Source organism: Anneissia japonica, unplaced genomic scaffold (assembly GCF_011630105.1).
Source record: "Anneissia japonica isolate Jap-2015-1 unplaced genomic scaffold, ASM1163010v1 scaffold93_len1081246_cov171, whole genome shotgun sequence".
NCBI lineage: Eukaryota > Metazoa > Echinodermata > Crinoidea > Comatulida > Comatulidae > Anneissia > Anneissia japonica.
In genome coordinates this window covers 373,215-387,992 of record NW_022726429.1, presented here as the reverse complement: position 1 = coordinate 387,992, position 14,778 = coordinate 373,215, and the positions used below count along the sequence as shown (strand labels likewise).

At 33.7% G+C, this 14,778-nt stretch overlaps 1 protein-coding gene across 1 annotated transcript in view; it reads left to right on the top strand.

Moving 5' to 3' along the window:
- Positions 1-5,834: 5,834 nt before the first annotated feature.
- LOC117113184 (ceramide synthase 1-like) overlaps positions 5,835-14,778 on the top strand; it is a gene marked incomplete in the record, with an annotated part of 44,076 nt that continues 35,132 nt past the window's right edge. The window contains 1 exon segment of the mRNA XM_033256469.1: positions 5,835-6,226. Within this exon segment, the coding sequence (XP_033112360.1) occupies positions 5,990-6,226 (237 nt within the window).

Here is a 14,778-nt window from a genome sequence, read left to right as displayed (position 1 = left end):
TTCCTGTGGAGTTAAAAGTGACACCTAGATATTTGGATGACCTAACTATTTCAAAATTTATATATTTTCACCTTTCATATCTTTTGAGTTTCTTTTACTTTTTCAACCTTTACTATTAAACCAACCCGTGTATTACAATAGTATGCTAATTTAATTAACAAATCTTGTAAGGCATATACTGTGTCACTAAACAACACGAGATCATCTGCATATGACAAATGGTTAACATATAAATCATCAATTTAGATGTTATTTATATTAGTCCCTGGGTTACACCTGTCATCAAAAGAATTCCTAAATGGGTACGGGAGAAAAAAAATGTAGCTTTAATATTACCAATTGGATTACCAATATTCTTGTAGAGATTTGGGCCAATGTCTGCGAAATAATTATTCATTTTGATGGAGATAAGGAAAGGATCTGTTATTTTGACGTTGTCGTTAAAATAAGGAGGAGGGCAGTTAATTTATTTCTATGTTTAATATATTTTTCTCGGTCTTTGTTTACCTGCTTTGAGATATTTTTTGTAAAGTTTATTTCGATTATCAATTGATTTAATCATACCATTGGTAATCATTGGTAATCAATTTGTATAAGCACGATTAGGATCATTGGTTACACGGTATATGTCTGACCAGTCTGTGTTAATATGGTCAGCACTTAATGCGGCTATGGATTTTTTTAATTATCATTTAAAAATCAAATTTAGAATTAGAAAGTGTGGAATTGGAGTTTGGAAATCTGTGTGTTAATGAAAATACAGGAAAATGATCTAATATCTGAGTACATGATGCCAGAAGAGATTGTAACGCTTATGTTATTGCAAAAAATGTTGTCAATAATGTAGCAGTTTTGGTTGTGACAAGGGTAGGTTTTTGTTAATCAAAGGATAAAATGAATGTTTAAACATGGCAGTAACAAATTCTGATGCAAGTCCTTGAGTATTAAATTTCAATAAATCAATGTTGAAATCACTACAAATATATGCGACTTTGTTTTCGTTGTTAATCGTCTGGAGTTACTGGGCAATTTGTAGATTAAATTAATTGAGAGATAATTCCTGTAAGACGATATACAACACCAAAAATAATGTCTTTGGAGTCCATTTTAATTTCTATACATATTCTGACTTGATGGATAAAATTGAACTTAGGTCAGGTCGATTGATGTGTTGTAACCTCTGGTCCAAGTATATAGCGGCACCCCCCTCCCGTTCGACTGGTTCTTGATGAGTGGAATAAATTATAACCATCAATATTAAAAAATGAAAAATTAGTTTTCTCTGTATTAAAGTAAAGATCAGAGAAATCTAACCTTAACGCGGTAAACAAATCAGTTACTTCAGAAAACGTTTAGATAAACTTTGAGCATTATGATAAAATACACTAAAAGATGGTTGAATATTTAATAATTTGGTATTGAAACTGTCCACGTGTTCGTAGTCACATTGTAAATTAGTATTCATATGTGAGCCATTCCCATCGCAAGTAATTCCATTTAGAGAAAAACATCAAAAGGATTAAGGAGGTATTTTCGATAATGTAAAGTGTTCTTTGGAATATCGTTAGTAATATCAATACAATGTTCACCGGGTGATTGTTGTATGCTCACTAACCTGGTGTTGTTTCGTCTGGAGAAGCGTTCCCTATTATTTTCAGATGACAGGTAGTTAATTGTTCTAGCATGCTCTCTATTACGGTTACAATATTTGATAACATTGATTCTCTAGCCTTGTCATTAGATTCAAGCACCAGGATCCTTGCCGCATTATTTTCGATAGCTTGGCTTAAATCTTCCCTTATTTGCGTTGCGTTGGGCCTTTTCATAGATTTTTTTTTTCAAGATAATCGATAAGCTTATTTTTGAACTATTTCATTTTGCTTCTTTTGTTTATAATGTTAAGCTACTAATGTAATGTACTGTAGTTAGATTTATATAGCGCTTTATACCGAAACTGTCTCAAAGCACTCGAGAGGTGTGGACCAGCTCTTACAGTACCGTAGTTTGCTTCTCCCCTAGGTCTCTTCATGTTTGAGCTACCCGCTTAAAAAACCGCAACCCAGCTACTCTCGCCTGTCCACAACAACAGGGTTCTATGGCCCAGTACACCGGGGTAACCCCCTCGTCTCAAAAGATGTACTGGGTTCTTTTAAGTGTATACGAGGCATATTGTGTACACTGGGTTATACAGTTTATATACAGTGCTTATCCGAGAAGATTTGTTCCACCACTGGAACCAAAGGCAAGAAGCTTGCCGTTCGATCCGGCGCCGATATTATGGCCGTAGGTTGCGGCGCCCCTGCCTTAACATCACGACCATCTAACTAGGGCCACGAAGTGATGTATTCTAAAATAGATCTTACATTAACCTGTGCAAACAGAAATTAAGTCGCCAACTAGAAGGTCAAATTTCTTCAACTGGTTAAGCATATAAAGTCTCGTACTGCTCAGGAGGTTTACCTGCTGGTACCATTTCAGATTTTTCTGAACTTTAAGGTAGAATTTTAGTACTCAACTTTTCCAAAACAATTCCATCAATGGTAATGACAGGTGCATGAGGATTTACAACCTATTGATTTGGATACATCATTGAAAGCCCACCTGGTAATAAACCCTTCACAAGTTTTACCAATATGAGAGGTAAGTAAAATTGGAGTTTAGAAGGATATAAATAATAATACAAACAATTTCATACAGATAAAAATAATAAAATTTAAAAAAATAAAAAATGCATAGATGCAGTGAATCAAGGTATACAATTCAAAAACAAAGCAACATAATAAATTTGCATTAAACTAAGATAGACTTAATTCAGTTACACCCCCATATACCCACCCCTCCCAACTCCCCTCCATATATTAATTACAGTTTCATGCATTCTAGTGTAACAAATGTAAGGTATGAAGTAAATAAATACACAGTAGCAAATAAGTTAGAAAAAAGGTTAACAAAATGAAGCAACTAAAACTAATAAATAATACTACTAATCAATATTCAAAATGCAACAATACAAGAAATAATAACATATTTATATTAAACTGATGTAGACTTAATTTCTGATCATTTGCACCATGCCATCTTGGCTCAATTCTTACAAAACTTGTCAAAGGCTCTAAGAACATCCTCACTAAGTAATGTATTTTCACCTCCAAGAACGAAATTGAGTTGTTTTTTTTTTTATCAAGGTCCGATGATTGAAATATTTTCCAGATATTAATTACAGTTATTTGATAATTCCAGGTTTTTTTTTTTTTTTTTAGATCATTAAGTTCTTTAAATCGTATATCATCAAACACACTACAACTGAAAAGAAAATGTTTTAACATCTTCAACATCACCATTATTACACAATGTACATAACCCTGTGGTGTCAGCTGACTATTTACTTGTTCTTCTATCCAATTGCAATGTGTTTGATCTCAATTTGAATTTCAAACTAGCCCCTTAAAATCTAACATATCAAGAAGATACCATTCCAAGCATGGGGTACATTCAAGCTTGGCATAATCAACCAATGAAGATTTACTATTAAGGTTTTCTAGCCATTGTTTTTTGATAGATCAGATATATCTTTCATAACATTAGTAAGATGATGAACATTTAATAGTCAAGGACATTTTCAAAGAAATGGTGACCACCTTAGTTCGCCATAAAGGGCTGCCTGTGGTGTGCAGCGTGGGGCCTTAAGGATATGTCTGGCCATTTGCATTTGTAGGCACTCTAACTTATCATTATCATTTGAGGTATTACACCAAGTTGCACAAGCATAGTTAATAGATGGTAGAGCATAGTCTTCCATAAAATGTTACCATAATAAACGCGATTGAAATCGTTAAAATTGTCAATGATTGCCTTTATATATGCAATTAGGCGTTTTCCTTTTTAATGACATATTCATAATGAGAAAGTTCACTCAGGTTACATGATAGATAGGTTCCAAGATATTTGTAATTATCTACCTCTGAAATGTACTTATCGCCAAGTTTCCATTTTTTCTCTCTATTCACACGTTTACCGATTACCGTAACATTTGATTTATTATAGTTAAATTCTAATTTCCATTCTTTAGTAAATTTGCCAGCGACGTCCAACATTTTTGACATATCAAACTTGTTTTCAAAAATAAGTACTACATCGTCTGCCCATAATAATCCCACCCCACCATCCAGACACCTTTAATTCTTACACCTAATTCACTATTACGGAGGAGTTTTGTAAGTTCATTAATAAAAAAACATTGAATAAAATATGTGGTAAAACACAACCTGGTTTAACACCTTGTCTAACCTCAAATGATTCAGTTAGTGTATTTCCAACTTTAACTTTTGCTGTTACATCATCATATAAATTATCTATAATTTTCCAGATTTTCCCTCCAATTCCAGCATCCCAGGTGGCTTTAAGGAGGCCATCTCTCCAAACACTATCGAATGCTTTTCTAAAGTCCTGGAAGCCAGATGGGTGGTTTTACCTTCTTTTAAACGACATGATAAGGTTTAATAGTAAAAATGTGATCCTCACATCAATGGTTAATGATCTAAATCCGCCCTGGACTTCCGAGAGTAGATTCTCTTCTATATCAAATCGTATTGTAGTAGTATAGCGCCCTCATGTGTTTCCTAAGTCTCCTCAACTTTTGCTTATGAACTCCCCCTGAACAACCAATTTGTTTTTCACATTTCCATGGAAATTGAACTCAAACAGGATCAAATTGTATTTACAGCTGGGTGGGAAATATTCCCTCAGACTGAAATTATAGTTAGTGAATTCTACCCCGGGATCGAATTTTATAAGGAAATCCGAATTTACTGGGGTGTGCGGGAAGAATCTCTTTCGGCTGAAAATGCGCCGCAAGAAGTAGGCCTATGCCTAATAATAATTTACTGTATTTATTCGAATTTTTGAGGGGGCGTTATTCGAGGAAGGCGTTTATTCGAGGAGCGTTTATTCGAGGAGCGTTTATTTTTTAGGTGTAAAATGGATATGTATATACAGTACTCAAATAAACGGCTCTTAATTTCACTGTAATGGAACTACAACACAATAATTACCGTCAAAATGTCTATTGGGCGATCATAAAGAGTTAATGGTCCCAACCAGTTTAGAAAAATATAATTCTACTGGAGTAAAACATAAATAGAATGTTGAGAATGATGTTGCTTCCATTAGTTTTGTTTACAGTCATATATTTAGGGGGCCAGGGGAGCATTTATTCGAGGAAAAAATAAACGGCGTTGGGCTATTCTTAGTGTATACACCGAATAAATACAATTCATATAGCCAATGCTTTCTTCCGTAGATGATTGTGTTGGCTCCAAGACTTTGTCATTCATGGGTTTTAAGTCAGCTTCTGTATTTGAAATCCTAATTCGAAACTTTTAAATACCGGGATGGTGTCCGGCGAGGTTCTACAGACCGGCCATAGATAAGTGACTTGTTTTTACAAATACGTAGGCCTATCAACATTGAAAATCCCAACCTATTATTATATTGCGCTCTATCTATATAAATAGGCAAACTTTTATATTATATTATATTTTATTATATATATATATATGTGTTATATATATATATATATATATATATATATATATATATAATATATATATATACAGTATATATAGGCCTATATGTATGTATATATACTATTAAATACAGTAATTAAAATACTGTACATATCTTTTGCAAACAAATGAGTTACTGTCTTTGTTTTGCTACTGTCAATTTAATCGACTTCCTATCAGTACTCACTACCTCCATTGAAGGCCTCTTCAATTGAGGAGGAAACCAAAAAGATTGAATGAATCATACGACGATGTGACGTAATCGTCGTTGAGGGGGCGCTTTAAAACTCAGCAAGCAGCAGCAAGTGTGGCGGCGGCCGTGTGGTTTGTGAACGGCGGAAGAGAAGTTGGCATTTTTAATTTAAGGAGAATAGAAAAGGCGAATATTGAACACGTTCCACACACTCTACCATTTATATGTCAAAATGTCTACAGATAACAACGACGTAGAAAACTGGCCTGAAATACCGGGATATTGGGAAGTTACAAAATCAGCATTTTTACTTTTAAAACACGAGCTAAACGGAAATTCGCACGGAAAAGATTTTATTTCAGAAATCGAACATTGTTGTAGCCTGACTACCGCAGAAGTAAGCATTGTGTTATTGGGTGCAGTATTATTTACCATCGGTCGCTTTGTAACAAGCAAATACATATTTATTGTAAGTATTATTGGAAATTCATGTCCTTTATATATATATTTTTTATGTAATTGACATTGGATTATCTGGACCATTTATTCAAATGAAATTCAGTGTGTATTGAAGATGCATGTGTCTGTAGACCTCTCATCTGACCGGTCTCTTTTTTGTACTCCATCACCTTATTCATTGTTCATTCATTGTTGAAACCGACGTTAATCAGTTAGTTATGATTAAAACAGTAAAGAATATAATGTAGGGCTATTGTATTTAACGCTCAAAACACGATTTATGAATATCAGAGTGTCTTTATCCAAAGAGAAAAGTGCTGTTTTTAAGATGTTTTCTAACCCCTACTCTCGCTACCGTAAGTAGGAGGAGGAGAAGAAGCAGTGGCGGCTAGGCTTGGCCCCAGACTGTCAGGCTTGTGTCATGTGTGATTAAACATTGGTCATTGTGTCTCCGAACAGTGTTTGCTTCTACTCGCACAGTACAATGCTTTATTATTGATTATTCATGATACTACTGCAATACACAGTATACATACACTGCATGCCTTACCAATATCTAAACATTGACATTTGCTGAACTACTGTGGCCTAGCTTAGTATTATTATCGACATATAAAAATATGTAAGAGAAATCCAATTTTTTGATAACAATATTTGGAGCAAAGGCCTTAGTTCAGTTGTATTGAATTGACTGTGAACTCCCAAGAATATTATTTTTTCCTATTTTCGATGTCAGGCTTTTCACTACATGTATGAAGGCCCAGTCTATGTCAGGCCATATTATTTTGAAGTATAGGCTCATTGACATTTTACATTTTTGGTGGGACCCTTTCATTTCTGTACTCAGAATGTACATTCTTTTCTTATGTCGAATTTCTAATAAATTAAATGAATAATAAATCAACTCAAGTAGGCCTCTGCTACAGTGCACCACTGAATGGTTTACTGTGATTCATAGAATTTTAATTATTGGAACAATTCTGTTACCAGCAGCTCAACATTAATTAATATTAAAAATCTGTCCAAATATAAACAAGTTAGTTAATATTTAACTTAAAAAATACAATGATTATTCTCAATATTAATAATAATAATAATAATAATAATAATAATAATAATAATTATAAGAATACAAAGAATAAGAATAATACAGTAATAAATATTCTGGATTTATGAAGTGCCTAAATCATCATTACGGAACCTGTGTTAAAAGGGATGTAATTGGCAAGTACATGTACATGATTTCAGTAGTAGTAGTATACATTTTAGTAAAAATTACTGGCAGTGACCTTTTACTGTATTACTACTGTAAGCATAAACTGTACTATACCGCACACTAATTTCAAACCAGGAAGCAATGAGAAAAAAAAAATGAAATTGGTGAGGATTTTAATTCCAATATAGGGAAGTATAAAAATCTGTATTGTACATTCCCTGATAAAGCGATATCAAATAATGGGTTTCCAATTTCTATTATAATTCAGGTGAATCAGAACGGCATTCCAAAGTTATGAATCATGATGTGTACCTGTTCCCCTTGATGTCATTAACCTATCTGTAGACATTGAGAAAACTTTTCATTTAATTGTCTAGTTTCTTGGTGTAGGTGTTGCCTTCATGGGAAAATTTTGGTGATGAGAAATTTATTGTTGCAATCCTATAACAACTCATTGGTATTGTAAACTAAGCATATTAAGAGCTCATTAAAAGCAAATGGTTCATTATAGATTTGCCAGTACTATAAAATATTCATACTGGACTTCTCCACATTTTAAATGATAGAAAAGCAATATAATTTATGTTAATTTTTTAACTCATGGCCCGTGTATTATAAACTGTATTTGTTTCAGTACTGAAATATTTTCAGTCCTATTTTTAGTTCCTATATAAATGCAATAAGGAACTATTGTAATCACTCTTCACTGTTTTTCCTGTGTGTAGTGTGTGTGTGCGTGTGTGTGTTGACATTTATGCAAATGCACATGCGTAAAAGAAAAGTTTTCCAACATTTTGTTTTACCTCGCCATGCAAAGTTCGATGTGAAGTTTCTGCAGTGTTCAGTCAGACGGGTGACAGACGATTGGGCCCAACTGGTGTGGACGATCGGGCCCAAGCTATTTTCAAGTAAATTGTAGTCTAATAGGCAACTGCCAGCTCCCCCACTCCCGATATCGTTCCAAACTACTGTAAAATGAAAATACTGTATACCTAATGTAGCTAGGCCTAAGCCCTAGGCCTACAAAAATTTTTCAAAGAAATTTGCTAAAAATATTACTGTAATTTGCCTATCAAATTACATTACCAATGTGGTCTAAAATCACTATTTTGGGTCATAAAGACTCCCCCTGAATTTTTCAACCACCACACAAATTTGACCCATCAGTACATCTTGAATATAAACGTTCAATGTAAATTATAGCCTAAAAATAATTATTTATTTCCTGGAAAAATTGATTTGATAATTAATTTAGCGTATAATACAGACATTATATCCTGTTTCTCAAACCTCAAAAATATGATTTTCCAATACCAAGTGTGTTTACAGGTATATACACCATTTTCACCAAATTTGAAATGAAAATTTCTGATAACCTGGCAACTACCATTGGGGGACTTCCAGAAGCCTGGCATTTCAACTCTGCCTAGTTACCATTCATTAAATAATTAAATGATAAAAGTGAATTACTAGAATAATTTAAAATGAAAACAAAAATAACGAAATGTTTATATTAAAAAAAGGTCGTAAGTCTTAAAAGCTGTTTCAATGTGTACATCATGATCATATGTGTTGTCTGCTTCTGCTATAGCAAAGGTAAAGCGCCATGATCCGCAGTGCAGTGCTCTATATATATTTGCAACTAGCCAGCTGCTCAGGCTAGGCCGCTGAAAGTCCCCCAGTGAGTGTGAGACATTGGAGGCGCTGTTTCAAAATACAGTAATCCTGATAAATTGGTCTATAAATATAGTACAATAGAAAATTTCCTTTGAGACATCACTATTCACAAGACTTTGTAAAGTGTCCTCAGTAATAGGGGCTGTGCTGTAAATTTAGATAATAAAAATCAAATAATACAGTATACTGTATTTATTTGGGGCGTTTAATATTGAAGGTTTTTATTTTGAGGGAGGTGGAGGAACATTTGTTGAGGGAGCCGTTTATTTATTTTTTTTTTTATTCAAAAAAATGCCCCATAATTTCACTACAACCCATACTGTAATTACCGTCAAAATGTGTTATTTCATGAATAAAGACTTATTGATCCCAACCTAGAGTACAGTACAGTATATTATAAAATGTTTTGAGAATGATGTTGCCTCAATGGTTTACAGTAATTTGGGGGAGGGGATATTTGTTTACTCGAGGAAATATTTAATGCCCTGGGGCATTTATTTGAGGGATGCATTTATTTCAAATGAGGTTCTAGATGGGGGGAGTCGTTTATCCGATGGTGATGGGAGAGTTTATTCAAAGCGGGTGTTTATTCAGATAAATACCCTAAATTACTGTAAGTGAGGATGTCCCTGTCTGTCCTTTGAGTACTACAGTATACTATAAGTACTAACTACTGTAACTGCTTTTTTTGTTCAACAGTTTTCAGCTAAGAGGAAATAGCCATTCAGGATTTAAATGATAATTAAAAATTTCTTCCTTTGTTACTTAAATAATTTGATACCATTAACTGTAGATTAACCAAAGGAATAAATTTCATTATCAGGTTTTAGCTGATCATATTCCTAATAAAATTTCAGAAGTCAAACTATTAAGTATCAAAATTGTTTTCATTGATAAATTAACAGTAGAAGTAAACGTCCCCATATTTACATTAATACTTAATTAACAGCTATACACCGGTAGGACCAAATCATGCCCATTTGGGCAGAATGAGTACTTGCCTGTCTGGTGAGAGTGATGAATCACCAAAGCAAAATTTCAGGCCTGTAGTAATAAGCATGTGTGAGAAAAGACAAGACAAGAAATGTTATTGAAAGTTTAAATATTACACAACAGAAAGTAAAAATAGCAAATATCAACAAAAGTCAATTATTATTACGATGAAAAGCGTCTGAATTAAAATGAAATGTAAACATAATGTAGAAAACAGTATTTTGCTAAAGATATAGAATACCGCAGTCGTGTCGTCGCGTTCATTACGCCTGAATGGTTGCATAGGCTTTCTGGAATAGGGATTTTAAAATCTAATATTTTACCATCAAAATGTACTAAAAACACAAAGCTCACGTTATACGTGTCACGAACACACATTTAATCATCAATTAAAATTTAAAAAGAAAAAGTAAGATACAACATCTAAATAATCACGTTAGAAATTGGGATCAATGGTTTGTTAGTGGCGAAAATGGCATCGGATTGAACGCATTGTGCAACGATAGCAACGGAGTAGTATCATGTGGTATCATTATGTACTGTAACACCACATACTGTAGTACTCTATAGGCAAACAACTCTGTTCACTAAACAATCAATCGCACACTGTATTACAGGTAAAAAGTTATTTTTAGCATATTGGCATTCTTTCCATGCAGTACAGTAACACGCATATTGAACATTGCTGAATTGGTGGCATACGAACTATCAGTGTCTGACCTTGTGTCTGTCGTGCGAGCCTAGGTATTTGTGGGAACAATTTCAGCTGATTTTACTTTTACTAGGCAACTGGCAGTACTGGCAACTTTTTTATATTTTTATTTTAAGTGTATTTCAAGGCAGTTTATTCCCATTTCATGGTAGACTTTGGTGCAATTAATGTCTACAGTGCCATTGATATCGAACAATCAAATTTCTAAAAGATCATGTAGTAGCTTCTGAAAATGTGCCAGTAAACCCCCAATCTTGCACCCTGATACTTGGCCCGCTGTACCCCTACAGTATGAGATCCATGGCCCCTGCCCTTGGGCCTGGGAGATTGGCAGCCCCTGTGACCAGGAGCAGTGTTGGCAGCCCTAATCATACTGTACCTTGCACGATCCTCATAATGGACAACTGGAGAGCGACAAACAGAAAGGTCAATAGCGCTTGAAGTTTCTGTAAACAAACAAAACAAGCGAGAGTCAATCCAGACTTGCCCCATTCTGAAATGCATTCTGAGAAATGTTTGTCATATCAACCACAATTGTTAACAGTTATGTACAGTAGGCCTAAAGTACTTGCAAATGTTTCCTTTGGGAAATTCAATTGCGAAAACAGTTCTTAAAGTTTACAGTAGTTTGTTCATTACAAAATAAATTATCTTTCCTTTTACATAAATCCCTTTATGTAAAAGTCAAGTAATGATTCTTTTGCATAAAGTTAATATTCAACATTATTCGATCACTCAATTAACTTTATTTTGAAAACATGTTCATATCATTGATTATGCTGGTAGATTACATTACTGTAAATGCTCAAATAAGGGCAGCGGTGTTATAATATTTTTGGAGGCTTTAGTGCGATGCTTAATTTTGAGAGCTTATTAAAAAAATATTGGCATAGCACTTTCCATGCCTGTTCCCATGTTACCTATCTCACCTATTTTGGAGTTCAGTACAGTACTTATTGTATCATAGGCCCTTCAGTACGTATCGTAAATAAACGTTTATGATACAGTAGATATGCTTGTGTCTTCATTGTGTTATTTATTCATGAACACTGTGTACATTGTATTTAAAACCCTGTTTCTCAAAGTGTTTCATTACGCACGGTAATAATGTAGGTTTACTTTTAAGCGCCGTGGCAATTATTCAAATAGAATCTTGAATTAAATGCCGCGCCGCTTATTTGACGTAGGCGCTTGCCAAAAAAAAAAAAATGTTTTGTGTGCTGAAGGACAGAGAGAGCAACTTGATGAATGAAACCCACTGTGCTATGTACTGTATTGCTACTGTATGTACAGTACAGTATAGGGGCATTCCACAGTATTTAGGACATAGACTTGAATTTTTGAAGTTAAACTTTTAATATATATTTTGATTAATTCCTAAACTAGAAACATTGAATTTTCTAGAACAAGTTTTTTTTTTCATTTTCGACAAGTAATCACAAAGTTATGCAATAATTAAACAAAAAAAATTAAAATTGTGCGTCACGGACAGGACATCAGAAAAAAAAATATGAAAAAATAATGGATAATATATCTGAAATTTTTTTACCCAGACATTGTCTACCATCTACCCATCTTTATTAATCAAAAGGTTTGTAAAAGATATTTTATTGTTTTTTCCCTATTTTTGGGATTAAAATGTAAAAATTTATGATTATTGTGGTATTTGAGTGCTTATTGTTTAATTTTAAATTAGTTCCAATACAAATATTACTCTGAAATTCATAATTCTCCTACTAGAGTACCTAAGTCAACAAATAGTGGAGAAAAAAAATTATATATTTTTTTATTTTATAAGAAATATTATGTTAAATTTTGTCCCGTCCGTGACTTTTAGTGTCACAGACAGGACAAACATTGAAATATTGAGGTCTAACATTAAATTCTTTTCATTTTTTTATTTGTAAAACAATTACATTTAGTCTTGACACTAACATTGCAGGTCAAAATGTAAATTATTGTATTATTATTTAGTGTCATGAACAGGACAAACAAAAACTAAGTTAGTTTGTAGACGGTAAACTATCCTGTCTCTTATACACATCTAGATGTGTATAAGAGACAGGATTGTAATTGTCCCATCCGTGACAAGACAGTTTTCAAAAAAATAATATTTTCTCATACAATTTCAAACATTAAAAATCTAAAAAGTTTGTTGTTGTCAAAAAGGATAATTTTGCTATCATATGCTGTATGAATTAGTCTTCAGTCACTTTCCAGTGAGGAGAATTATTTATTTGAATAAACACCTTCATTTTGTATGTCCTTTTCGCGTCCTGTCCGTGACAGTCATTCATCGTAAAATATACATATCTTGGAAATATTTTTTAAACTTTTTTTTTTTCAAAAAATATACATAAGGTCTGTGGGCTACTATTTAATGTTATTTTAAAGTTTTAAAGGTTGTCATTAAAAAGCTATTGCATGTAAAAGTCTGCAAATGTCCCGTCCGTGACAAAAAAAATACTGTGGAATGCCCCTATAATAGTAAAAATACTATATAAAAAAAATACTATTTAAGTATAGAAGGCAGCTTTAATAGTACATATTAATAGAACTGCTTTACAAGTTAAAAATCTGATGTCTAGTGAATTTTTATACTAGTTACTGTGTTTTTATTATTGAACTATTGTTCTACGATGCATCTGCTATTTAATTTGGTGAAGACTTCTTCCGGTATTACATGAATGGGGGTTGATATGTGGGTGTGATAAACAGTGATTCATAACCATTACTTTACAATGTACATGTTGGCAGTAGCACTAGCCCATGAAGATGATAATGCATGTGGTACAGGAGTTAGCTAATGACATGATATTAAGAATGAAGTAATCACCTTGTTGCAGTGGACAGATGTTGGTAGTAGGAATTAATGTTATGTTAAATGTATGTGGTACAAAACTTGGTTAGTGACAATAAAAATTGATGTGGTACTGTGAATTGATGCTCCAAAAACAACATTTATGTTGTCTTTATAATAAGGACAGTTAGTAGTATTGAAATTCTTATACCTGTAGTTCTATGTTTGAGAGCAGCTTAAAGGTAACGGCGTAGGAGAATAACCCGTAACTTGCAGCGTCATTGTGCTGATATTGCGTGTGGGTGTAGTCCGTGACTACTGTACCGAGCAGCCGTAAAAAAGAGGCGCTTCATGGTAGGTATTGTACTGTACATGTTCACATCATTCCACGACAGGGGCTGAAATGAACCATAACATCGGGGTAACCCCCTACCTGTACTCTTCCGAAAGATGCAATGTATTCTTTAAAGTGCACACAAGCCAGATATATACACTGGACCTCCATTTTAAGCCTTTATTTGAGAATACTTGTTTCTACCATCTGAACCGTGGGCGAAGAGCGACTAGAACCAGCGCCGATGTTAAGGCTGTAGCTAGCGGCGCCCCTGCCTTACTGCTCGGCCACTCGACTTCTTCAGACTTTGTAGTGGGTTGTCCTTGGTATATTCACCTATTCTAAAGTACAGTTGGTATAAACTATGATTTTTTATGTGCTCTTATTTTGAGACAAATATTAAAATGACATGTTGACATTAAGATATTATCAAAAGATTTTTTCAATCTTTTCCTCAAATCACTTTACTCAAGTTACCTGTAAATATGATACATTTTCCTGACAGTTTTCCCCGAGGGCATTAACTATACCTAATCTTTCACCTTTTACCCCTGGACAGCTTAAAAATCGCTCAACAAGTGACGAGGTTTTTGTGGCATTTTTCTGTGGTAACACCTGTCATCACCAAAAACTGATGTCTTTGTTGAAGTTTTTTAGCTTGAAGTCATCAAGTTTTTTCCTTGAAACTACTCTCACATTCTAAATGAACTTGCCCAATTTACAGTTAAGAAAGATGTTGGTCTGTGGGGATGTGGAGGAGATAATTATTAAAGATGCTTAGGGGTTAGAGAAACGCCAGTGGGTTCTTGTGTTGGCCACGTTTTGGGAAA